The sequence below is a fragment of the Podarcis filfolensis genome (assembly GCF_964270895.1).
Source record: "Podarcis filfolensis genome assembly, chromosome: 1".
NCBI classification, from domain to species: domain Eukaryota; kingdom Metazoa; phylum Chordata; class Lepidosauria; order Squamata; family Lacertidae; genus Podarcis; species Podarcis filfolensis.
Window position 1 is genome coordinate 114,202,248 of NC_139604.1, and position 25,905 is coordinate 114,228,152.

The window sequence follows — 25,905 nt, forward strand, 5'->3', positions numbered from 1 at the left end:
TGTGGGGATAAAGCCACCCAACTTTTGGCCAGAGCCACCACTGTCATGCAACCCTGCTGTCCAGGGGTGAATGCAGACCACTGGACTAAGCCAAGGGCACATCTGCTCTATGTGGGCTTTTACAATGGGATCCAATGTGGTTATCTGAAAGAGCTTTCCCTGTGCCTCTTTCTCTCTAACTTACATCACCAATGTTCCAGGTGCTTGGCAAAAATAGGAGAAAATAAATCCTACTTTCGCTGCATTATAGTACTAGAGTGCCTCAGGAAATGGCAATAATGTAGTTCCACTGGGGAAGCATCAAAGAGGCTAAAGTTAAACCACAAACACACCTGAGGTGCAAGTTGCTGCTTAACAAACCACCCAATTAAAAGACTGGAGACAAACGTGAGTTTAGAGTGAGGCATAAGCAGCTCAACATGTTTTATTATCCTTCACAGGTCAACACTGCACAATCTCCCACCAAGTCGTGTAAACATACAATTACATAAGAATCAGAAAACAGAACAGACATTTGTCTCCTTCAGTGTGGGGGGCTTTTGCGACCATGGTTTTATCTTCAAACAAAACCCAAGCACTTTAAATCAAATTATGCAATTAACTCACACACACTCCGCACAACCCCAATTTACAGCGGGCCTTTTATTCTTCTTGAGATGTGCAATCTAGAAGTTTGCAGTCAACCCTTGGGTCCTTAAAGCATTAATTTCCAATTATAAAAACAAACAGAAATGCCATATCCACCACAGGCCATTTTTCTGTGTGGAATTCCTTAGTTAATTCTCAAAAAAGGAGGCCACCAAAACCTGAGCAAACGATTAAAAAAAAAGAAAAGAAAACCAGTACAATTCAAAGCAATCCCTTTGTTGTAATTGCCAAAACAGTCTGAGAGTGGGATTCAATAATGCGATTCTGAAGGCGCTGATGTTGTCCGTTCCAGAAGACTTCAGGAGCAGCTTCTGGAGTGAGACACACCCTTGGAAGGGATCCTGTCTCACCCTCCCAAAGGCTTTAAAGTGCAGAACCTGGTGGCTATACCTCCATAGCTTTTTTCTTTTTATTGACAGAGGACACACTTGTCTGCCTTTGCTTTATGTTAGTTCCTGGGTTTGACGACTACCACATTATTAACTGCTCGTTGCTGAATTTCTCGACTGAATTGCTTTTCGGTTAAAATTCATTGCAGGCTTGATCCATGGCCGATAGTATTCTGCAAGAGAAACGACAAGCGTAAAAACAAGAGTTTTCTCACGGCACAGATTTGTTTTGCGTACTAGGGCAGTGTTTCGTAAACCCCGGTCTCTGGCTGTTGTTGGACTACAACTCCCATGATCCCTAGCTAGCAGGACCAGGGATGATGGGAACTGTAGTCCGAAATGCTGGAGACCCAAGTTTGGGAACACTGTACTGTGGGGCTGCATCCCCTGCTTGCATTGCCCGCCAGCCCTGCCTACCTGCCACAGCTCCTTGCACTTCACAGTGGCACCTGGTGAGAGAAGGTCGTGCTGCTTTCCCCAGCTTTTCAGATCACTTGCAGAGAGGGGAAGGGGTGTGGGGTGGACCTCCCTGCACCTCCCACTTCCATCTTCAATAAGCAGCACCAAACTGACTTCTCCCTTTTGCCACCCACCTGCCTGAGTCGCTTGCTCTCTCTATCTGCTCACACACTTCTTCTGACTGCCGCCAGTGGGTGGGAGGACAAAGAGCAGAAAGACCCCACACCCCCACCCCGCGAAGAGAGATGCAGTTTTGAAGCACAGGCTCCCTTCTTTTGGTGGCAGCGGCAATTTGAACATTTCTCCCTTTCATTCCGCTGCCTCCTTGCCCTTTGGTGGCAGCTGCTTGCTTCACTGGCCTGCTTATAATAATATTATAATTTATTACTTCTATCGCACCCATCTGGCTTGGTTTCCCCAGCCACTCTGGGCGGCTTGGACATTTCTTGCCTACCCCTGGGTGCCAGCGGCGGAAGCAGCAGCAATGGCCCCTTGCTCTTCCCTTTTGCTTGGGCAGCAGGATAGCTCAGTTGGTTAGAGCAGGGTGCTGATAATGCCAAGGTTGCAGGTTTGATCCCTGCCTGGGACAGCTGCATATTCCTGCATTGCAGGGGGTTGGGCAAGATGATCCTCTTCCAACTCTACAATTCTATGATTCTCTCACCTTGCTTAAACTTGGCTGCAGATGCACATTCCATCACTAGCACGACAAGGGGCAGGCGCAAATATAGTACAGTAAGATTAAACAAAGACACACATATCTATCTATGGTTTACTGGCACGTAAATGCTAAAAGCACATTTCATATAACAGTTCTCTCTCCCTGTGTCAATAGATAGGCTATCTATCTTATCTATCTATCTTCAAATTACTTATAGAAGGTAGTAAGAATTAGCCCAAATATACAATTGATATTCTCCTTCTAGAAAATGCACATCACACCTCTAGATCATTGGTACACAGATTTTACCTGTCAATGGGATATCCTGTTTCGCAGACGTTGACCAAAGCATACAGTTGTCTCAGAGCATATTCATACTGAAAAATAGAAACAAGGAGGAAAATTACACCTTTTCCCCACTCAACGCATAATCCTAAGGCAGGCAGCCGTTCATCTGAGGGCTGTAGTCCCTTTCAGTGGGGAGAGGGGAGTAATGGCTAGGGGTGAAGCTGAAGTCTGTGGGGGTGAAACCAGAGCAAGAGATGGCATGGGGCATGGCTTCTCTCCCCCTCCCCTTCATTCCCACCCAGTTTGATGTCAGGGGAGGTCAGACCACTCTTGCCAGAGGCACGAACTGATCACTCACCAACAGCTCACTCACAGAAGTAAAGCAACTGATCAGATATAAAATATCCCTCTCAAGACAACCAAGGTATCTTGATGCAAGCTCCTCCCAGAGAGATGCAGCAGTTAGCCCAGTCTACTCACCTTGCACTTAAGTGTCACTATACTTTAGCAAAATGGAAAATATGCACACCTTGCGCCAACCAAAATATGGTACAGGTGACTCCCCACTTACACAGTGGTTATGTTCCGCCCCCCCCCTCCATAAGTGGGGGCCCTTGTGGCTCATGAAGAAACCCTCTCCAGAACCCAAAGAGGACGTCCTCTTTTCAGGCTTTGGGGGGGGTCTCCTCACAAGCCAGGAGGACTCTCCAGGCTGCTCCCCACTTTCGGGTTCCCAATGCCACGCATGTGTGCACAAGTGGGGAGTTGACCATACAAACATTTTTTTAAACTGCTGCTTCTCTTTCCAGTGCAGACAGAGGTGGTGACCAGGGATAGATAAGAGTGTCAGTTTGCATTTCTTAGTACAGAAGTATTGATCTGATGTGTAGATATCTTTCCTATTCTAATTAATTCAAGAGGGTTCTGAAAGCTTCTGTTTGAAACAAGCAGAAGGTTCATGATGTTTGGGTTATACCTTCAGAGAAGCTGAGTACAGCTGGCTTAAACTGGTTCTCTCATCTCTTTCTGTCAAGATCATGCCCGACTATAAAAGTAGGGCCAGAAAGAGCCTGAGTTTCTCTCTCTCTCTCTCTCTCTCTCTTTCTCTCTTTCTTTCTCTCTTTCTTTCTCTCTCTCTCTCTCTCTCTCCCCCCCTTCTGGTTTTGTGTTCTGTATATAGTGTTAAGGTTTAGTCTTATTGTAAGTTTCAGTCAAGTCTGCTGCAACTGGATTTCTTATGGACAGTGCCAATCTTGAATATATTGGATTTGTGACCATTATGCTCATTTGCCTTCAGTAGCAGTAAAGCTCTGCTGGATGAAATATAATTGCCTCTGATCTATTTGGGGGGGAATCCTGCAACGTGTTTGTTTTTTACTCTGCTAACTATACATTGGAATCTACTCTGGATCAATATTGAGTAGAATTCCGTGACAGGGTGTTCTGCGTATTTTGGGAAGGACTGATACGTGCGCCTTCCTCGAGGGTGCAGTGCCTGAGCCTTGGCTCCAAGTCTGAAGAGACTTACCACAGGGGAGGCATGCCAGTTGAAGCAATGGCTCTTGAAGTGACGCACTGAGGCCTCGTAACAGTCGTAATTCGTGAGGCTCATCCTCTCCGACAGGAGCTGCTCTGTGTGCTCACTGGAAAGCGTTACGAAGGATATAATCTTGCGCATGGCATTCTGGATTTGCTCTTTAGCCTGTGGAGGAAGAGGCAAGAGTAACTCTTTTGTTATCTAGAAAACAGCTCCTTAGTGCCCTCTAGGCAACTGCGGCTCTAACAGAAACCTCCTGTTCTTACACAGCTTTGGGGGGGGGGGAGGGGAAGGGAAGGGTCAAACCAAAGAAGTCTGCTAGCCACAACCACCATGTCCATTTGCCTTTTGAACATCTCATTTCTGGTCACATAACTCAGAGCTGGAAGTTATCACAGAAGTCTCGGCTGAGACATTCTTAATACAAGAACCGAAAGCATCCTAGGCTGAGTTTCGCATCTTGCTGTGCTCAGGTGACCTCTGGGGGAAAGCACAGCACATCCCCACCATTCACGTGGGGGGGAAACACGTCTCTTCCTTCTGTTCACGCTGGAACAGATGGTTCCCGCAGTCTGCTGTGAAAGCACCTTTTCTGAGGACTGTGCACGCAAAACATACTGAAAAAGGAAGCTTGGGAAGTTCCAGTTTGAAAACAGAAAACCTCCAAGCTAGTTGGCAGCCTGTTGAGGTGCTTCTCAGATCATGAGACAGTATCATGGACAACACAGACAACAAGTATTTTGTACTGCAAGATGCTGACCAACTCTCAAAAACTGCTGCCAGTAGGCAATGCTGAATTCGTCCTCGCTCAAAAGTCCACCACCAAAATTTGCAGAAGAGGTATTTTAAGGAAGCAGCATTTTTTTTTCAACCCTTGCACGTGCAAAGCAGGAGCACTCAAGCAGATCAGCGCTGAGTACAGTGCTCAGGGGCATATCCTGCCTGTTTGTGTAGGACCAAAGGTAAAGTATTTCAGAAGCTCTGCAAATGCCATCTTGGTAGTCAAGATAACTCCACAATTAACTGGCAGTAGTTGTAACAATCAGCTCGTATAAGTTTATATTTTTTATATAGGCCGATCAGCTTGCTTTGATGTTATCTGCGTGCTTGGGGTGCTGGTCTCTGAGCCCAGCAAAGGAAAATATCTGGAAGATTTGGGTATTTGCCACCTACGCCCTTATCTGGTCAGGTGGAGTGATGGGAAGCCCTGGCCCAAGTGACGTATGCTGCTTTGTGTATAAAGAACATATGAATGTTTGCTTGGGCATGGAGAAGGCATCTCCTTGTTGCAGTGTCCGTCCCATGTCTGCAAAGGCTGCGAGACCTGACAGGCTGATTTGCTGCAAGTCTACATCTTTCTTTCATAAAGCACTAGAATGGATTACTCGGATGTTTTCAACATCCTTTTTTTGGTACCCCTGCACCAACCACTGCACAGAGCCCTCCCTCCTTTGGGCTGGTGATTCAGAACATTATTCTATCAAATGGAGTATGACACGAATGAGCAGCATTCGCACGGGTGCAGTGAGCTCCTACTTCCGACCCTGCCACACTGTCGTTAATATTGCACCCCTCTCGGCTCTTACCTCCAGGTGTCTCTTCATCTCTCCTAGAATCGCCTTGGCCTCAACCGCGTCGTTTGTGGCCATCAGTTTGCGCTTCATGATCGCAAGGGGGACGTCAGGGCTGGGGGTGAGGTCGTAGTGACTCACGGGGGGCAATGAAATGGGAGCGCTGGAGGCGCTTCTTGTGCCCTGGAACTGCGCCACTTTCATGTGAGCGATGGACTGCAAGGGCGGGGGAGAGAAGAAAAAGACACCCTCCACTTTAATGGGACGGACGCATTTTTGGGAAGCAGTGCTGCTTTCAAAAGCTTGCAATTGCTTGAAAATCTGGAGGGGACTGGTCCTCTCTGTCGATTGGTTTGTTCTTCCAGCAGCCCCTGAGACAAGATGGGCAAGGTTCCTAAGGCTACCTGGCAGACTGAAAGCAAGGATCTGAGCTAGGTCCTCTGGCATCTGTCTCTAGGCACTGTTAACGCACCCAATAAAACATCTCGAATGGAGAGGCCGTGGAGGAATTAAGCTGCGCTTCAAGAGCACCGGTGATTTTATAAGCAAGTGATTTACAGAGGCCTGAATGTACAAACTGTATCCAAAGTATCCATACTTGGCGATACACTGGGAGCCAGAGTGGCGCAATGGTTAAGAAGTGTTGGACTAGGATCTGGGAGACCCAGGTTTGAATCCCTATTCTGTCATGAAGCTCACTGGGTGACCTCGGGCCTAGTCTCTTAGCCTAACCTACCTCACAGGGTTGTTGTGAGGAGGAAAATCATGTGAGATCCTTGGAAGATAAAGGTGGGATATAACCGTAACAAATAGTAATAATACTCAAGAGTAGACCTATTTGCCTCATGACACTACAATTCCCAAGAGTTCTCTGGAAAGAGGGATTTGACTGTTAAACTGTAGCTGTGAGAGGAATGAAGGTTTCCTACCAACTCTCAGGAGCCTTAAACTACATTTCCCAGGATTCTTTGGGGCTTAAGTTGGATGCGACCCTGAGAAGCTACCTTATACCAGGTTAAACTGCTTTGTCATCTAGCCCAGTATTGTCTACCTACTCTGACTGGCAGAAGCTCTCCAGGGTCCCAGGGCATGTGTAACCCAGGGAGATGCCAGGGACTGGATCTGAGGCCTATTGCATGCATAACGTATGTGCTTTACCACAGGGATATAGGACCCTTCTGAAATTGGAAATTGGCTGAAAACACGGAGGGCTGGGGAAACCAGGAGTCGTCTCAGCTCTGGAAGGAGAGCATGTTGCAAAACTGGAGGGACAAGGGGGAAAGAGGAAGCAGCCATGCCCTGGATGGTTGGTCTTGCAGCATTAAGACACAGGTTGACTGCTGAAGCAGGGCAGGGTTGGGCCTTTAAGCCTCCCGAGTGGGAATTGCGCCTGGGGCCTTTAGCAAACTACTGAGCTCCTTGAGAGGATGAACAGAGGACTAGTGTAAGGAACAAATTGCACAACACAAGCCCTCTAAAGTAGGGTTGCTGTAGGATGGAACAGTAGAGTGCTGGATTAGGAAATCCTGGGTTTAAATCCTTGCTCAGTTGTGAAGTACACCAGGAGACCTTGGGCAATCACTTTACCTACTTCACGAGGCTATTGTGTTAAAGTGGGGGGGGGGGGATGGAGGGAAGGAAGGAACCATGTACGCAACTTCCCCGCCCCCAACTCTAAGGAAAGTAAGAAATAAAGGTTCTGTTCCCCCATTTGTTTCTGCTTTTTCCAGCTTCAAGATTTAGGATGCAGACTGGAAGGTCCAGTTCAAAATAGCTATGATTTGGCGTACAGTCATACCTTGGGTTACAGACGCTTCAGGTTGTGTTTTTTCGGGTTATGGACCGCCAAAACCTGGAAGTACCGGAACGGGTAACTTCCGGGTTTCGGCAGTGAAGCATGTGCAGAAGCGCTAAATTGCGCTTTGCGCATAAGCACCAAAACACAACCTGTGCGTGCGCAGACGCGCCACTGTGGGTTGCAAATGTGCATCCTGCATGGATCACGTTCGCAACCTGAGCGTCCACTGTATTGTTAGAGTGCTTGACCGGAAGCTGGGAGACCTACTTGGCAATGAAACTCACCAGGCGACCTGAGGCTAGATGCTGTGTCTCAGCCTAACCTACCTCACAGGGGTTGTTGTAGTATCACAGACAAAACCACACAAGGGTAAGAAATACAAAGTAAACATTGGTGCAAAACACAACTGTCCGCAATTGCCCATTTGAGACCAAACACTCACCAAGTTTCCATACTGCATCACATGGCTGGTGTTTGTATGCTTCTTTACCAACAGAAACTGCTTGTGCAGAGTTTCTTTCTTCAAATCCTCCTGCAGACCAAAAAAAAAAGGCATAGAGAGAAAAAGAAAGAAAAGTTGCACATGATTCAGCTATTTACATACCAACGCAATTGAAAAGGTTTTACTTCCCTTTTGGGAAAGAGGGGAGCTAAAAAAAAGACGACAACGAAGCAATTGCTGACCAAGTTCCTAATGTGATTGTGCAATCAGAAAACTTGAAACGGTACTTCAACAGACCTCCCATCGTGAATCATTAGTTCTTGGGCAAAACTCCCATCGTGATTCATTCATTCTTAGTCAGTTAGGAAGTCTGCAGTGAATGACTGGGCATCAAGAACTATGGAACAAATAGTACTATAGATTTATTCAGTCTGCAAGTTTGAATGCCATTTGATTGTATTTTTGTTCAACAGTTTGTGATGCTTTCATGACAGGTTTGTGGAAATAGTTCTTTTTTCAAATTTATACATTTCACTGATTTTACAATCATTTTTACATTTCAAAACCTGACTTCCTCCCCCCACTCCTTAAATTTATTTTTAACATTTTCTACATATCCAAATTAACTTAATTTGTTCATTTATTCCTCTATAAATATACACTGTTATGAAACTGCGGGTTATTATAATAATCCTGCCAATGCTTTTATCTGTTTGGTTTATGGAAATAGTTCTAATAATAGTTTTAATAAATACAAGTTATCTGTGCCCTTTTCAGACATTTACAGCCTGTATCTCCCCTGCAGTTAGCTCAAAACACAACAGTCCACAATGGCAATGCATACAACCTCTTGTTGAATCTAGTATTTGCTGGACTGCTGTCCCCTGCATAAATCCACCCACCAATAGTTATCTTAGGCCAGTGGTGTTCAAACTTTTTTCAAAGAGGGCCAGATTTGATGAAGTGAAGGGCTGTGGGGGCCTACCAAAGTTTTGGACCTTTTTTAGGAGTGAAGTCGTTGAGCTTAAACCAACCAGCGTGCCGGATTAGGCCCCTGAAACAGACTTTGGATATGCCTGTCAGGCCATCGTAGCCCTTTCCCCAGCAAACCTGCTGTCTGAAGAGCAGAGGGTACAACTGGGGGGAGAGGGGAAAGACTTCTTAACTTAGAGCAACTGACTCTTGAATTTGTCTGTTTATCATCTATTGGTGTTGGGATATTGAGAAACACAAAGGAGCCGTCATTAAACCCTGGCACCTCTAAAGGTTCCCAGGAGAGCACTGTGACATTAACATACGAGTGTGCTGGAGGTGAAATAGTTAAACAAGTTACCCAATCAGAACCCGGGGGGGGTGGAGTCAGTGGGTCTATAAAACCAGCTCTGGGAGGGGCGAAGGGAGGAGTTCGTTGGGAGTTGGGTGGTTGGTTGGAGTGGGAGTGAATTGGGATAGAGTCTGTGGGTAGGTTGAGTTAGTGTAGCAAAAGAAGCTGAGTCAGGAACAGTTAGGAGCTTGGAATACAAGTAAATATCTGAGAGGTGGTTTAGTGAGTGAGAGCAGGTAGCGGAAGTTATAGGTCTGGATAGGCACCCCATGATTGTAATTGACCGATACCGTTTATGAAACCACACGCTTGTTAAACTGCAATAAATAAACAGAAGTTTATGTTCCAATTTAACCCTGACTGGACTCAGTATTGTACCAGGTAGGGCCTGGGTGATGGCAGCGAGAAATAAAGTGGTGGCACAGGGATCAACGTCCGGGGAACCTGTACCACCAACATCATGGGTGAAGTTGCCCCCAGAGGCTGAGGCAGCAAATTTAAGCTTACACAGGTGTTGAAAGCTTGTGGCTTGTAGACTCAAGATAATGTCATCACTTCTAGGTGACATCTACAACGCCCAGGCCTTTAGATGCTGCTAAATCCTCTGTGCAGGATGCAAGCATGTGGATCGAGAGACGCACCTCTTGTGAGTCAGTTCCCTGCTTGAAAGAGGTCGCTACTAGTAAGCAGCAAGCCACCTTCTTACTTAGATGTGGCTGGTAATACTGGGGTGCACAATGGAAAGCCTGTACTAGACATGTATCAAGTCAGCTTAGAGAAAACACTCCTGAGAATACATTGGCTTTGGTTCTCTTACTCTAAAAGGGCCCAGTGTGGCTCTTGGTGGTAAACAAAACTGCACTAAATAAAGCATTTAAAAAACAAAACAAGAGCCATAATGTCAGATGAAAGAAAAAGCAAGTTACTGGATCTTGGGGACTCACCACATCGGAATCTTCCATCCAATTGACACTGTACCAGTCACCAAGGTAGGTTTGCCTCTTTTCATCAAAATAACACGCGTAAGACGATTCACTAGGATTAGCAGCAGTCGTGGCGTAAACTGCAAGGCAAATGGAGGGGGCAGTATTTACTTGCTTCCCCACAGCAGCCGTATGCGCTTGTCCGAGTGGCCTGATCTAAACCCTGCTGAAATTAAGAACTTTGGTTTTAAGCCAATTTTAGACACATTTGATCCAATCTAGAGCTCTGCGCACATTCAAAAGCCTTCCCCTAAAAGCAACGAAGAATGAATGGGAAAGCTTTCACACATATAGCTCCACACATGGAACTATGCAACCCTTCAGAGGGATGCCAATTATGTGCCAGCTGGAAGGGTTGGCGAGCAAAGCAGCGACTGGGTAGAGGAAAAGTAAAAGCTCTCAATATTTAAACTCCCATCCTCAAGGCCCCCATGTTGTTCTGCTACAACCTCCATAATCCCCATTGGAGTCTCATCTGAGCACCCAAGGTTGGTGTAGATCAGTGCAGTGAACTTCCAGACCCCTCCAAGCTTCGCCAGATGGCAGAGCCACTGCAGTCAAGCCAAGCCTAACCTGTGCTATACCCAATGTCATGCATAGGAAGTCAGGTGTGGGGCAGGCAAGGACCTGACTCTGCTGAAAGGCTTTCCAGGCCCCGGCAATCAACTGCAAAGCCCTGTGATCAGCTGACTGTCAGCTGATCTCGTGAAGCCCCTTGCAAAGCACTCCAGAAGACCTCACAACTGCAAGACTAAAGGATCAGCAGAGCACCTTGAAAGGTGCTTTGCAGGCTGTTCAGTTAACGGTATAGTCTTGATTTCAAACCCTGCAGGCAAAAAAGGGGTCACCTGACATGACTGTGATGCCAGACGATTGACAGCTAGGCGGTTCTAGCCTCATGCTGAATTTGGCAAACAAGAGGGTGGGAGGAGATCCAATTTCCCACCCCTGGTGTAGATAAGACTTAAAAACCATATTTAACCCAAAGTGCAATAATGCTTTCACGTTTTCAATACCTCCCAATGAAGACGTTTTGAGTACAATCAGATGATTGGTCTCAGACCAGAACGCTGACTGTTCACTTACCATTGATATCATGAGGTAGATTTTTCATCATTGATCCAGATTCACATGCTTCAATGTAAAACACCATCTGCAATTTATGTTAAGAAATAGTGAGACACACTTCTAGATGTTTGGGTAAAGATCTGGTACCCGCTTTTTCTTCCAGGTATCCTTTCCCTTACCCATAAGCTCACTGACCCATGCTCCATCTCCATCATATAGTGAAGGTACTCTAATATTTGATCATAGATTATTACTGCTCACCATGGCTCTAACTAGAGGGGGAGGAAAACTGGCTTATTGTGATGTGCAAACCATACCAAGGTAATTAAATCTCAATTACTATCTGAAACCAGCCAGCTTCATCAAACACAGCTTGTTTCAACAGCTAACCATAGTTAGTTGAATGCAACACTAAGCAGTAGTTAATCTAACTCAGAAGCTTCCAGTCTTCTAGCAAGCACTCACTAACCTTATCCACATAACGCTATTCAGAAATTAGCATCACGTGCAAACTGGCCCTACCCAAAAGACTTGCAAAAACCAACTTTCACTGAATTGTCCCTAAGTTCAACCCTGGGTTTCTCTAGCATCCTTTCTTGCCTTTTTGAATAGCTGTGGTCATAACAGGTATAAAAAAGGCGCCACCTTACTTCAACTTCACATTTACCAGAATTTGTTGGACCTTATACATGTTTCATATTCACTCAGAAGATGCACCTTCCAAGTTCAATAGAACTTACTTCCAGTTAATCAAGCAGAATTTTTAATACTGCCTTAAAAAACAAGTGTTTATTTTCACATTACCCTCCAGAGCAGAATGCATAGAAACTGGCTGAACATTATACACAAACTAGATACTCTGAAAGTAGAATGTGCCACAAAATGTTGGGTGGGGTTGTACCATCCCATCCCAGGTCAGGGTCTCCTGGCTGACCTGCCCAGTCTCACAACTGGGTGGAAGGAGGAATGGAATGACGTAGTGGGAAGAGGGGAAAGATACATGGAAATCAAAGCCTATAGAAAGAACTATTTCCTTTTCTGGAGAGGCCACTTCCTGGTTCACATAGGTTATTTCCTTTAGGGTGTTTTCCCACCTTAAGGTGTTTTTGAGAACCTGCAAACTTTGGGGTTAACCCATGTTGACTGATACTTCTCTTTCCAGCTCTGTAAGATCAGAAACTTTGAACTGGGAAAGAGAAAGAGGACACTTCCCATTCCAGTTTCAGAACTGTATTACTCCAGGTATGCCAAGGCAAGATTCTCTCAATATGCAAGAAAAAGGTGATGATAAAGTCCAAAAAGGAGAGGGGGAAAGCTTAATCATACCACCTTTCCACATACTTCTGTGTTATTGAGTTTAGGACTCTACTACAACATCCTTTCCAGTAACAATTAGCATTTAGAGCGGAAGAGTTCACAAAGCTGAGTCCTATGCAATTATAATGGCTGTTACTCTTAAAATTAAATAAATAAGGTAAATGTGGAAAATAGTCATTTTACCTTCTGGTATTTTTTGTGATGGTACATATATGAAATGGTCTTGTTCAATTCTTCTACGTGGAGCTGTAAAACAAGGAAGTACCTGATCATATCCCACTGCTGTCCACTAAATAAGAAACACATCTAGCATACAATCAGGCATGTGAAGCACTCCAAAGTAAGTTATCAGCGATCTTTACAATAACCTTGCAAGGTGGGCTTGCATTGTCACAATTCCCATATTAACCGACAGAGGCAGGGAAGGCCAAGAATTCTGCCCCTGCTCTACTGAAAACACTTGCTGGGTGTCCTGTCAATGCATTCTCCTGGCTGTTACAGTGGTGCCTCGCAAGACGAAATTAATTCGTTCCGCAAGGTTTTTCTTCTTGCGAGTTTTTCTTCTTGCGAAGCACGGTTTCCCATAGGAATGCACTGAAAATCAATTAATGCGTTCCTATGGAGACCGCCTTCAGGCCAGGTCCGGGGACAGTCTGTCCCCGGACCTCTTCTGAAGGCTGGCGGGGGGAGGACTTTTCTCCCCACCGCCAGCCTTCAGAACAGCCTTCTGAAGGCTGGCGGTGGGAAGAAAAGCTCTTCTCCCGCCGCCAGTCTTCAGAAGAGTTCCCCCAGGGCTGCCTAGGCTGCGCGCCCCTCACGCGGGGCAGACATTCGCAGCTTGGGGAGCCCTGCAGGACTTCCCCGCAGGGCTCTCCAAGCTGCGGAAAGCAGCCTGCTGCCCCGCGCGAGGGGCGCTCTGCTTCAGAGCGCCCCTCGCGCGGGGCAGACATTCGCAGCTTGGGGAGCCCTGCAGGAGTTCCCCGCAGGGCTCTCCAAGTTGCGGATAGCAGCCTGCTGCCCCTCGCGCGGGGCAGACATTCGCAGCTTGGGGAGCTCTGCAGGAGTTCCCTGCAGGGCTCTCCAAGCTGCGGATAGCAGCCTGCTGCCCCGCGCCAGGGGCGCAGAGCGCCCCTCGTGTGGGGCAGCAGGCTGCTATCCGCAGCTTGGAGAGCCCTGCGGGGAAGTCCTGCAGGGCTCCCCAAGCTGCGAATGTCTGCCCCGCGCGAGGGGCGCTCTGAAGCAGAGCGCTCCTCGTGCGGGGCAGCAGGCTGCTATCCGCAGCCTAGGCAGCCCTGGGGGAACTCTTCTGAAGGCTGGCGGTGGGAGAAGGGCTTTTTTTCCCACCGCCAGCCTTCAGAACAGCCTTCTGAATGTTGGCGGTGGGGAGGAAAACCTTGTTAGGATATTTCCGTTCCACCTTAAAAGGGAGCAGGATGTTTTGTATAACAGCCTGCGTATTTCCTGTTCACAGGATGTTTATGTTATCTGTTCCTTTCGTTTTCTGCTGTTTTGCCTGAGCAGTCGGAGCAGACGGTCATGTTTTCTTTGTTCTGACCAACGCCAAATAAACTGTAAATATGCTCTCCTGCTTGTGCAACTTTTGCTGTGTGAATTCTGCTGTTAAGAGTGTGCACTAAGCCAGAGGCTTAGTGTCGCTAAATTGCTGATACTGCGTGACTACGGGAGGTCGATGGATCGTCCGGCACCGAGCTTGGGGGCTCAGATGGACATTATCTCCCTGGCAGTATCCCAACAAACCTTCCTCCCACCGCAAGTCTTCAGGACAGGTCCAAGAACAGAGAAGCGCTGCGCGCCTTCTCCTCTGTTCCCGGACCTCCCACCGCAAGCCTTTAGGACAGGTCCGGGAACAGAGGAGAAGGCGCGCTGCGCTTCCCTGCTGTCCCCGGAGATTTCCCTGTGGGCTTTCGTCTTGCGAAGCAAGCCCATAGGGAAATTCGTCTTGCGAAGCCGCTAAAAAATCGGAAAACCCTTTCGTCTTGCGGGTTTTTCGTTTAGCGAGGCATTCGTCTTGCGGGGCACCACTGTATATATTACCCAAAGTCCCAAAACAGCTCCTTTTCTAGCCTTCAATGAGTGAGAGAGAAGTCTCATACAATATACTGATACAATGCAGCCAAACTGTAGCTTGAGAAAACAAGTGTTTCTAGGCTTGCGAACTAAATCAGTGCTACTTAAGACAGGGAAAAAAGTATTACGTACATCATCAGATGGAAAAGCCAGAAGTCCCGGGGCGCCATGATCAGTGAAATAGACAAATATGTGATCCCGAGGGCCACTGCAGAGAGAGAAAACCTTCTTAATTTCCAATCTTTTACTTAAATTCCAACTTGGTGTTAAAACTATATTGATGAAGAAATGACAGCATTCCATTCTCACGTCTTTCCAATTACCTTCGTAGTACTTTTCCCGATCCTTTATTCTTTACTGCTTCAGCATCACCCCTGAGCACAGCAAGGAAGTTTGCCGGTGTAACATCCTACAGGTTGGAAAGAGATTTGAAGCTGAAATGCAGCCAGCAACATTCCTTTTAAAATAAAAAAATAAAAAGTTGACTTCTGCGTGTTGGCTCCTATCCAGCAGAACCATGGCTTTCAAAGAGTGCTCTGGGGAACCCTGCATATAAAAATGTTCGCCAGCAACACACATCCACAGAACCCTGGAACTTTAGACTGGCTCTCAGTTCATGTGGGGAGACGGAGAGTGCTGGGATTTTGAATACGTGCAGCTTCACATAGTCAATTAGGAGTTGGCCGACAGCCAAGGCAACGTGAAGGAGTAAAATCTGCCTGGTGATACAGAGGCATGGAGACAGCTCCATGATTGGTCAAGCTCTCACGGGAATAATGATTTATGGCCTACTGACTGGAATGTGTTAGTCAGAGAGTAGGAGTTGGAGGCTTGAGAGTTGTGAGTCGGAGGAGAGAGCTAGTTAAAGATCCGTGTTCTGTTCTGTTCCTGTAAATAGTCCACTGTATATAATAAACACCTATAAGTACAAGTTACTGGTTCCTGCTTCGTCCATCCTGCCTGCAGCCGATTGCTTTTGTGAACTCTGTGTACACTCTGCTAGGTCTGGCTAAGGTCCTGCAACAAGTCAGGAAGTTGCAAAACACCAATAGAGAGATCAGGCATGGTTGAATCATATACCCTGCACAACTGCACCCCTTAATATAGACAGTGTTTCCTCAGAGTCTCTGTGTACTGGCCCACTACTATGAGTGAGGGCTGCTTTGTAGGGCAGATTATCCCCAGTAGCTGCACTAGGATGTGGGAGTAACTGGTTGGGCTGGAGTTTTAGGAAATTCAGTGAGTTAAAAAAATCTTACAGGCTAGTGTCAGCGACAGTGTCTCCTGAGCCTTCAGAAACTGTCATCAAACACCATTAAGACTCCACTATCAGTATCTGTCTATAGTATCCCTTTAATAAACCAACCATCTTAGCTTAAAGTTCATCCTGCCTCTACCACAGGTGTCCATCTTACCCCCTAAACCTACTATACATGCTACTAAGATGGTTCAAAAGCATTCTGAGTAAATTGATGGGGGTGGGAAATTAAGGAAATACAGATAGCTAAATTTAATACAAGTGAGGCTGAGATAAGCGAGTATCCCCAACAGACTTGGAAAGCCAATGGTGAATTATGAATTGATCTCTATGCCCATCAGCTGCAGAACAAAGAAGCAACTGCCTGGAAGACTTCCAAGACTTCAGGCTGCAATTCAAGGAGGGGGTGATCTGCCATGCAGGAGGGGGTTTGCATGCAGTGGATTTTGTGCTAGTGGACCGAGGGTGTACTTACAATTAACTAGTCCTGCTTCACTTGAAATATGTGGTTTACATTTAAACTGAAGCAAAGTCGCTAGGTTCTGGACAAAAGCATCCGAACTCAAGTGGCCCACTCTTCAGGTGGGTTAATAAAATCCTATTTCTTCGGGAAACTTTTGATATTCAAAGCTAGCAATGTTCCTAGGTTACCAAGCGAATAAATCTAGTTCCTACCTCTTTTACATAGTCTTTTGGTGTTCCTTTGTACACATCTGTACCATTGGGCCTGTTGATGATGATTCCTTTGGTTGGATTCCTGAAGCGAGGAAGTGGACAGGAAATGTTAAAAGTGGCAAAAAGTGAAGTCATTTCTTTTCGAAGTTAAAAAAAGAAAAAACCTCTACAACATGCAGTAACAGGCTATTCCTGTCCAGACAGGGGCGCAGCTGGGTCCACCAGCTGAAGCTGATGGAAGGCATTCCTTGCCACCAAACTGTGCTTCATCCAAACAATACAGGATCAGGGATTTCCCTCTTTCTGTGGAAAACAGGAGACTAAACACTTGAGAAGTGTAGCAGCTGGCCCCCTTCTAACCATAAGTGAAGTCTGCCATTCTGTGAGATGCTTTTGTTAGGTCTTGTGACAGAGACACTAGATTCATATACAGCAGGGGTAGGGAACCTGTAGCCTTGCAGATGTTGTCGAACTACAACTCCCACCAACTCCTTGGGCCTTCAGGCCATGCGCACTGGGAGTTGTAGTTCAGCAACAAATGAACCACAGGCCACAGGTCTCCCACTTCCGATACGCAGCAACAGCCCTGCACACAAAGTTCACTTTCCTGCCAAAATTCTGATACTTACTGCTCATTGAAGGCAATGTCGTCATACATCATCACAACGATTTGTTCATCTGGAATGCCATTCCGGTGCACAATTTGATAAGCATGGCAGGCATCAGCCTGAAAAGACACAGGACAGTTTTATTTACTGGGTGATTTTTAAATGTGTTACGGGAAACAGAAAAGTTGTAGCACTTGTCACTGGCCTCCAGTGGAAGTCTCTCTTTTCACGCAAAGAAATCTCCAGTTAAACCTGGGACAATCCACTCCAAAGCCCTCTTTCCTTATAAACCAAACCAACCTGTCACACATTCAACTTGTGCGCAACCACATATATGTGTGGTGCCAGGAAATAAAAAAATTAAAGAGCGAAAAGGCACAGAAAGGGCAAAAATGGCCCCCAAAGAGTGGGGAAACTGCAAAAATGGAGAGAAAAGAACAGGGAAAATGCTAGCAATCCCAGAAGCCTTTGCAACTGCAATCCCATGAATTTTTGAAAGAGGATTATTTTGAGATGGCACCTAAATGCAAGGCATCATCATCTTCCTTGGGTGCTGAGAAACCCAAGAAGGAGCAAGTGGTTTAGAGGGTGTTTGCGGGCTTTTTAAGATGGTGTCCCCCCACTAAATGTGATTTCACATATATGCGTAGTACCCAGGAATGTAACACTCACGTAAGTGGGGGGTCACCTGTAGTTAAAATAAGGCAACGGAAAAACAGAGGCAGGTATTGGCACACTCAAGGGAACCACTAGATATGCAAAAATAGGGGGAAACCCTAAGAGGGTCCCCCCCACCCTAATGTGGACAGAGATATTCTGTGACTACAGAATATGCAATGTTTGCTGTGGGGAAAACCTGGGGTGGAGAAACGCCAAGCAGCTATAAAATAAAAGCTGGTTAGAGAATCTCAAGAAGCCACAATCAAAGCCCCTGTCCATTTGATAACTTGATATTCTCACAAAAATCACTGCATTGCAGTAAATCCAAATAGGAATGGGGGGAAGGGGAAAAACTATGAACAGTGATGCTTTTACACTGCTTGGACAGGAAGATATTGAACAAAATAGATAAGCAATCTGTACAGAAAGTGTGGCAAATTGTGCCCCTTCCCCAAATGCTGTTGGACTTAATCACCTGCAATGTGAGCAAGGGCTGATGGGAGTTGTAGTCCAACCTCTGAAGCACACCAGGCCCCTCACCCCTGCTATGCAGAAACAAGTCCTGCGTCATGTAGGCTTGCATATATGCCAAGAGAACAACTCTCATGACTTCAGCACGTTCTCACTGTAGGACGCCATCTAGCGCCTGCAAAGGCCTTTTTATTTCCTTGCCCCTTTCTCCAAGACAGCCAAACACAGATGTTTTAAGTTTCATAATACCACTTTAAGAAATCACTTTCAAAATACTTCAAGCGTTAAGTAAACATTGAAGCCTTTTGCAAAAACTCACCACAATGTTTACCAATAACCTGTTTAAACTAGCAGAGATTCCTCCACACACACACACACCCCCAAGGCAAGACAGGATGGGATTCAGATTTAGCCATGGTTAGAGTAGACCTACTGAAACCAATGAGACTTAACAAATTTAAGTCACGTTGATGTCAGGGGGTCTGCTCTAACTACAAGTCTAATTCAGTGACATATGACCAAGTCAGGTAAGTGGATATAGAATCCCAGCCTGAACGTCTACAAAAAGGAGCTGGGCCATGAAAGGCAACAGACCACAGTTGGGCTGAGGGTCTCTTTTATGATCTGTTTTTGCATCCTTTCCTAGAAACGCTGCCATCCAAATCTGCAGCTTTCGTCTTAATGAAGACTTGCACACTTCTGCACTGAAGCTCAACCACAGACTGCCTAGGAGCATAGGGATCACAGGCTAAGAAACCCTACCCTGGGAAATTCAAACCTGGAACAAATCAAAGTTACTAAATTGTGCAAGAACCTACATCAGAGACACAGGCTGCTATGATAAGAAGTCTGTGACAAGCTTTCCTCGCATGTCTGAATTTCAGTTCATAGTCCTTGCCTAAAGAATTTAGACTTCCTCCTCCTCCCACACAGTGTTGTTCGATCCTCTACCTCTAACCACAACTGCCTCTCCCTGACCTGCTTGCAATTGAGGTTAGAGAGCTGAGTAGGGATTGCACAAGCTTTCCCACGTAGCTCTGTTTGTGCCAGCCTACTTCTGCACTATAGATGGGGAGGGAAGAAGTGTGCTAGACCTAAATGTCTGTGCAAACCTTTCAGGCTTGCAGGATTACGATGGCACAGAGAACCACAGCAGCCTACCAACACCACTTCAATAGAAAGAGTCCCCAGAATGCTAGGGTAAGCTTTTCGGACTGCAATATTTAGCAGATTAATCAGCTAGTTTAACAAGCTGGCAAGTAAACCGCCTAATGACTTAATCCCAGTCACTCTTATACTCAGCTCATGTGATGAATGTCCACACTTGAGGATTGCGCCATCGTTATGTGCTGACTTGCAAGTGTAAATATGACCTAGACACAATCTTCAAAATCACCAGACCATTCTTTCCCAGTAGACTCTAGTGACACTCCTTCTGCCTAGAGATGGGGAACCTGCAGCTTCCCTCTTTCTTGCTGGGACTCCAACTCCCATTAGCCCCAGCCAACATGGCCAATAGTCAGGGATGATGGAGGCTGAAGTCAAAACATTTTTGGAGTGCTCCAGCAGAGGTGGGGAACTGTATCTGGCCAATGGACTGGATCCCTGTTCTCCCACACCCTTCATGGGCCAGGTGTCACAGATGGGCAGAGCCACCCACCTGTCAACCACCCAATTTCACAGTGACATCAGGTGACCCATTTTTGCTTGCATACACAATTAGCTGATTGTGCTAGCAAAGTCTGGTGCTAGCAGGGCTTTCTAGGTGCTGCCGATCAGAAGCGCCTGCAAACCCCCTATGGCCCTGGTACATCTTTACCTATGACATCAGGTGTAAGGGAAGTGGGCGTGGCTTGGCCAAAATGACCTGGTGGTCCAAGTGCGAAAGCCAGCAGGCTAGAGGTTCACCACCTGTGTGCTATTTAAGAGAAACCAACTGGTGTTCATGCATGCAAGAGCCAGGATAGAGAACCCAACTCTGTTCAATGCAACAACTCCCTTCGCCCAGCCAACTCTTACCTGGTGTCTGTAGTTATACCAGGAATTGGAACCAGCGACAATGACAACCCAATGCTTGCCTCCATCCTCGGGGTCCTCCAGGGGAAAGGTGCTGATTCCTAGGACAAAACTGAGCAGTACTGCTACCTTCAAAGCCATGCTCTTTCTTCCTTCTTCACGAAGTACAGGAACTATGGGACACAAATAAAATGTCAGACTGGGGGAGGAGGGAGGGAGAAGAGCCACAATCCGCCGATGTCCTTTAAATTTTATTGTGCAGAGCCAGTTTTAAGAGACTGTAGTCCAAAGTCCAGAGGAAGTGGGACACTGGATGTTCTTTCTGGTGTAGGTAAAAACAGAGGCAGTTTGAGTTCTTACTGGGGCTTGTGTGGTCAGGTAACAGAGTTTTACGAAGGCTTGCTCAGAATTAAGACCCACCCAAGAATTTCCAAGTAAACATGCACTGGGTTGTAAAACCACTCTTGCCAGCAGTTAAAACCAGCAGGAGACAGACTTCCTAGAATTTGTTGTACTTGCATTTCTTTGACCAAGGCGCCATCCTGATGGAGGGAATGGATGGTTCCGTCTGCCTCAGAATTAAGAAAAAGCAGAAGAGAAATGGCACTGCAGATCTTTTAGCAACCAACGCAACAACACTGGTACAGATCATGGCTCTGCGCCTGCCAGCACATCCCTCAAGACAATGTCTAGCAGAGGAAGCAAATCTGCAACTTCCTTTTCAAGGCGGGGGAAATGAGGACACACAAATCCAAGATATGGCGGGGAATCAGAACAAGACTCGTTCTCACATATTGTTCACCACATTGTGGCAAATAAAGTGTATGTGATGCTGCCAATCTAGGAAGGTAGTGCGATAAGGATCACGTGTCACAAGATTAGGGCGACATTCATCTAAGTTGTACTCAAAGTAGGCCCACTGAAATGAAATTAGGCACCATTTGCAATATAAATTTAAAGCAGTATCATTACTACTTTTAAACCGTCAGGGCTTACCCTCAAAGAATCCTAGGAAGTGTAGTTAAGAGTGCTGAGAGATGTTAGGCAAACTCCTATTTCCTTTACAGAGCTACAGTCCCAGAGTGGTTTAACAGGGAACTCTGGGAATTGCAGCTCTGCAAGGGAAATAGGGGTCTCGTGACAATTCTCAGCGCCCTTAACTGCAGTTCCCAAGATGATTTGGGGGAAGTTATGTTCAAAGTGGATGCATTAAATGTACAATGCAGATAAGGGTCTTAGTCATCCTTATCGATTTCTAAATAGGACTAGCATTAGATACCACCATTAGTGATTGCAGCAAGATAATGATATTAAGTAGATGCTTCATGGTGGCACTGCGGGGGGGGGGGGGTACTTTTCTGTGATGGCCCCAAATTGTAGCACTCCCTCTGCATTGTGGTACGTATGTTTGGCCGCTGCAAGCTTTTAAAGTAGATTATTTTAATTTTTAAAAAATCATTTATTTTAGTCTGTCTTCTTATAAATAAGTCTTACAGTATTAGAGAGCCATTTTAAAGGCGAATAGCTTTTCTATTCATTCAGGATATTTTGTCACTTCTATTTCCTGTAACTGGCTTATGTTTCTGAAGTAGCTGATTCCGCAAGGTTTTTCCTGTATTTTTTAAGCTGACTTGTTTGAGTTACATCCCAAAATATGCCCTATAAATGATTTTAGAAATAAATTAAATGCTCTGGGAGCATAAGCTCCACCAGGAACAGAAAATTCAAGCGTCTAGGTTCACGATTCCCATGTAGGTCTAGATGCCATCATCCAGTTCTCCCGATTCTGGGCTGCAAGGCCTCCCCCAGCAGGCTCACCCCTGTTCTAAATGAAATGGCCTATGAATCTATGTGCACCCTCTTCTTCACACGCTTCCTGTGCTGCTGGTTCTGTCATCCAGTGGCAGTATTTCTTTCAAATCTTTTAGGTAACCAATGCCATTGTTGATTTGCCTAATAAGGAAACCCTTAATTGTTGCAAGGCATTCTGGGATGCTCATGTCTGTGGTTAGCTGCTATGCAGTCCTCCTGTGTGAGTGTCTAGCCACCCCCATCCTAGAAACAGAATGCGCCCTGGAATGCATCAAGACACCCACTCACAGCTTCTTCACATTGAACAGGAAGATCAATAGCAGCAGGCAAGCTGTCTTCCATGAAAATTAGTCTGGTGCAACCGAGTGAGGAACCCCCAGGGTAAGAACACCACATTGCCCAATTCCTCTTGGATTGCCTTTATCCCTTGTTGGAATAATTGACAGTGGACAACATAATTATCACAATTTAGTTATACAAACTCTGTTATAGAAGTAGGGCAGCTCCAAGCTAGAGGAGGAAGGGTGTGTCTTCCCAAAGATGCAATCATACTCACGCTCATTGAGAGAGCGACTCACTGGGACTTGCATCTGAATAAAGCCTGTGTAGGATGGGCAAAAGTGATGCGGGTGGTGCTGTGGGTTAAACCACAGAGCCTAGGACTTGCCGATCAGAAGGTCGGCGGTCCGAACCCTCGCGACGGGTTGCTCGTTCCCAGCTCCTGCCAACCTAGCAGTTCGAAAGCACATCAAAGTGCAAGTAAATAGGTACCGCTCCGGCGGGAAGGTAAACGGCGTTTCTGTGCGCTGCTCTGGTTCGCCAGAGGTGGCTTAGTCATGCTGGCCACATGACCCGGAAGCTGTACGCTGGCTCCCTCGGCCAGTAAAGCAAGATGAACGCCGCAACCCCAGAGTCGGCCAAGACTGGACCTAATGGTCAGGGGTCCCTTTACCTTTAGGATGGGCAAAGACACTGGTCTGTGGTGAGCATGGAAGGAGACAGGAGGAGCATGGGCCTCTAGGATGATGTGCAGCCTGGCAGGAAACTCTTAGCTCCTTAATCCGAGCTTAGTGAGCACGTTCATGTAGCCCAATGGACAAGGTGGCTGCCCACTAGGCCACTGGGACATAGGAATCCTTGCCCATCACCACACAGTGCAGCTAGGATAAGAATATAGCCAGGCACAGCCTAGTTAGCATTGCTTCCTGCTTCCCTTTGTGGGCAGTTGGTGGTACAGAGAGCAAGATGGTCTTTTCTGGTGTGTGGAGGCCTGAGGAGTCTCTGGGACTCAATGGTGTATCATTCTGACAAAGACAAAAGAAGACGGTGGGCAGACAAACTCACCAGGCACATACACCCTGTTATGCTACAAGGAAGCCTGCCCTGAAGTTTACTTCAGTTCAGTACAGACCATTTAGGCAGACCATTAATAGTACTTCGGGCAAAGGTTTCTCTTTTTAATATTTAAAGACACTTAGAGAGTCTATCTGGAGCCAATTAGATCCAACAGATAAATGGCATCAGTTCCATTACTTTACAATAATAGTTTAATAGTGGCTGGGGAAACCCAGCCAGATGGGCAGGGTATAAATAATAAATTTGTAATAATAATAATAATACTTAAACATTGATATAGTGCCTTAAAGCACTTCACGTGTAGTTTCTAGTTATACTGTAATCCTTACAACAACCCTGTGGAGTAAAACCAGTGTTGCGCCCCATTTTGTGGATGGAGGACAGAGAGAGTTGCTTCCTTAAGGCCACCTATTGTGTTCACAGTAGGTGAGTAATTAAAACCAGGAACTTCCTAGTCCATAGTTTAGGCCCCATCTGCACTATAGATTTATGAATCATAGAAGGGAGCCTAAGGGTCATCTAGTCCAACCCCCTGCAATGCAAGAATCTAAAAGAAAGCATCCATGGCAGATGACCATCCAAGCTCTGCTTAAAAACCTCCAAGGAAGGAGAGTCCACAACCTCCAGAGGGAGACTGTTCCGCTGCTGAACAGCTCTTCCTGTCAGAAAGTGTTTCCTGATGTTTAGCCAGAATCTCCTTTCTTGTAACCTGAATCCACTGGTTCGAGTCCTAACCTCCGGAGGAGAAAACAAGCTTGCTCCATCTTCCATGTGACAGCCCTTGAGATATTTGAAGATGGATATCATATCTCCTCTTATCCAAGCTAAACAAACCCAACACTTTCAACCTTGTTCTTCATTCATCTTGGTTTCCAGACCCTTGGTCATCATTGCCTGCCCTCTTCCGCACAAGTTTGAGCTGCAGTATGATACCACTTTAAACATTAATCGCTTCCCCCAAAGAATCCTGGGAACTGTAGCTTGTAAAGGGAGCTGAGAGTGGTTAGGCAATCCCCTATTCCCCTCACAACTCTCAGCACCCTTAAACTATCATTCCCAGGATTCTTTGGTGGAAGCCATGAGAGTTTGATACTGCTTTAAATGTGTAGCACATACGAGGCCATTACCAAACAACAGTTCTCCCAATAACTTGCTACTGCTCATGATATGAAAGTACAGATACTAGGACATGTTAAACTCTGTGGGCACTCACATGTGTGCAAATGTGTGGGGGGGCATGGGCATAGCCAGGATTTATGTTAGGAGGGGCAGGCTTTTGTTAGGGGGGGCAGAACCTCAGTTTTTTATTGATTTAGGGGCAACAACTGCCCCCTGCCCCCCCCCAGCTACACCCATGGGGAGTGAAGCCACACAGCACGGCTAGCTCTGCTAAGAAGTGTTATCTGTTTAAGCTGGTTGGCCTGGATACACAATTAATGCTTACAATAAATTACCTCAGCCAAGTCACGTTATGCCTGAATCATCAGAAAAGAATCACAACAGGAAGAAAAGGTCAATTTGGCTAAAGTTTATGTAAGATCTTCTACCTCCTCCTAAAGGATTACACACTCTGAACACAGAAAGAAAGGTGATAAGAAATCCAAGGACATTAACCACATGATGTCGTCCCCCCCTCATTTGGAATAAAAAGTAGAAGCAGACTTCTTGAAGTGTTCCTAAGCTCCCACTTCTTTTTGGAGGGAGCAGAAACAACTGAATGACAGTCATATCCCTCTGCCCCCTTTATTTCCCATTCTTGGCCTCTACTGGGCTATGAAGACTGGGAAATAACCTCTCCACAGTTGCCAAACCACCAAGAGGAGAAAATGGCAACCAGGTGTTTGTGCCTTGACCACCAAAGCTAGCCAAAAATTGTGGAAACCCCCCCCATTTAAAAAAAAGTCTTGCAGCAGCAAAAAGAGCTGAGCACTCCTTTGGACCTTGGTCCTTGTTTTCAGCCAGCATATAGGAATGTGCACAACTGTTAGAAGCAGTGAAAACACTATCAAGTAGTTAATCATTTTCCTTCCATCTGCAAATCTTTTGCACCTGGGTCATTTCAGGAAAGGAGATCAATACAAGGCTGTGATGCAGCCTTTGCCAACCTCCAGACGTTTGGGATGACAACTCCCATGAGCCCCAGGCAGTACGGTGGTGGTCCAAAATATCTTGTTATTTTGGCAAAGGCTGCTGTTTGCATTTTGAGTTGTTCTTGTGCGGGAAAACTTCCTGCATAGCCATTTCCTTCCTCCTCCCCCGCCCCAAGTCTTTGAATACAATATGAAGAGGCTGACATTATTTAGCAGTCTGAAAGTCCTAACACAGGGACAGCCAACCTAATGCACTCAAGGTTTTGTTGAACAACAATGCCTATCATTCCTGATCAATTGCCATAAAGGCTGAGGCTAATGGGAGTTGAAGTCCAACAACATCTGGAGGTTGTCTACTCTCACCCTAACGTTTGCTCAGCCTAACT

The 25,905-nt window shown here is 46.1% G+C and overlaps 1 protein-coding gene across 1 annotated transcript in view; it reads right to left on the bottom strand.

The window, feature by feature from the left end:
* Positions 1 to 388: 388 nt before the first annotated feature.
* Positions 389 to 25,905, bottom strand: part of LGMN (legumain) — a 31,716-nt gene continuing 6,199 nt past the window's right edge. The window contains exons 2-14 of the mRNA XM_083617631.1: positions 20,265 to 20,434; positions 17,136 to 17,233; positions 16,507 to 16,588; positions 14,897 to 14,982; positions 14,706 to 14,781; positions 12,669 to 12,731; positions 11,187 to 11,253; positions 10,062 to 10,180; positions 7,794 to 7,883; positions 5,569 to 5,769; positions 3,974 to 4,147; positions 2,467 to 2,534; positions 389 to 1,210 (exon numbers count right to left, since the gene is read on the bottom strand). Coding sequence (XP_083473757.1) covers positions 1,171 to 1,210; positions 2,467 to 2,534; positions 3,974 to 4,147; positions 5,569 to 5,769; positions 7,794 to 7,883; positions 10,062 to 10,180; positions 11,187 to 11,253; positions 12,669 to 12,731; positions 14,706 to 14,781; positions 14,897 to 14,982; positions 16,507 to 16,588; positions 17,136 to 17,233; positions 20,265 to 20,402 — 1,302 coding nt within the window. The 5' untranslated portion in view covers positions 20,403 to 20,434 and the 3' untranslated portion in view covers positions 389 to 1,170. The remainder of the gene's footprint in view (positions 1,211 to 2,466; positions 2,535 to 3,973; positions 4,148 to 5,568; positions 5,770 to 7,793; positions 7,884 to 10,061; positions 10,181 to 11,186; positions 11,254 to 12,668; positions 12,732 to 14,705; positions 14,782 to 14,896; positions 14,983 to 16,506; positions 16,589 to 17,135; positions 17,234 to 20,264; positions 20,435 to 25,905) is intronic.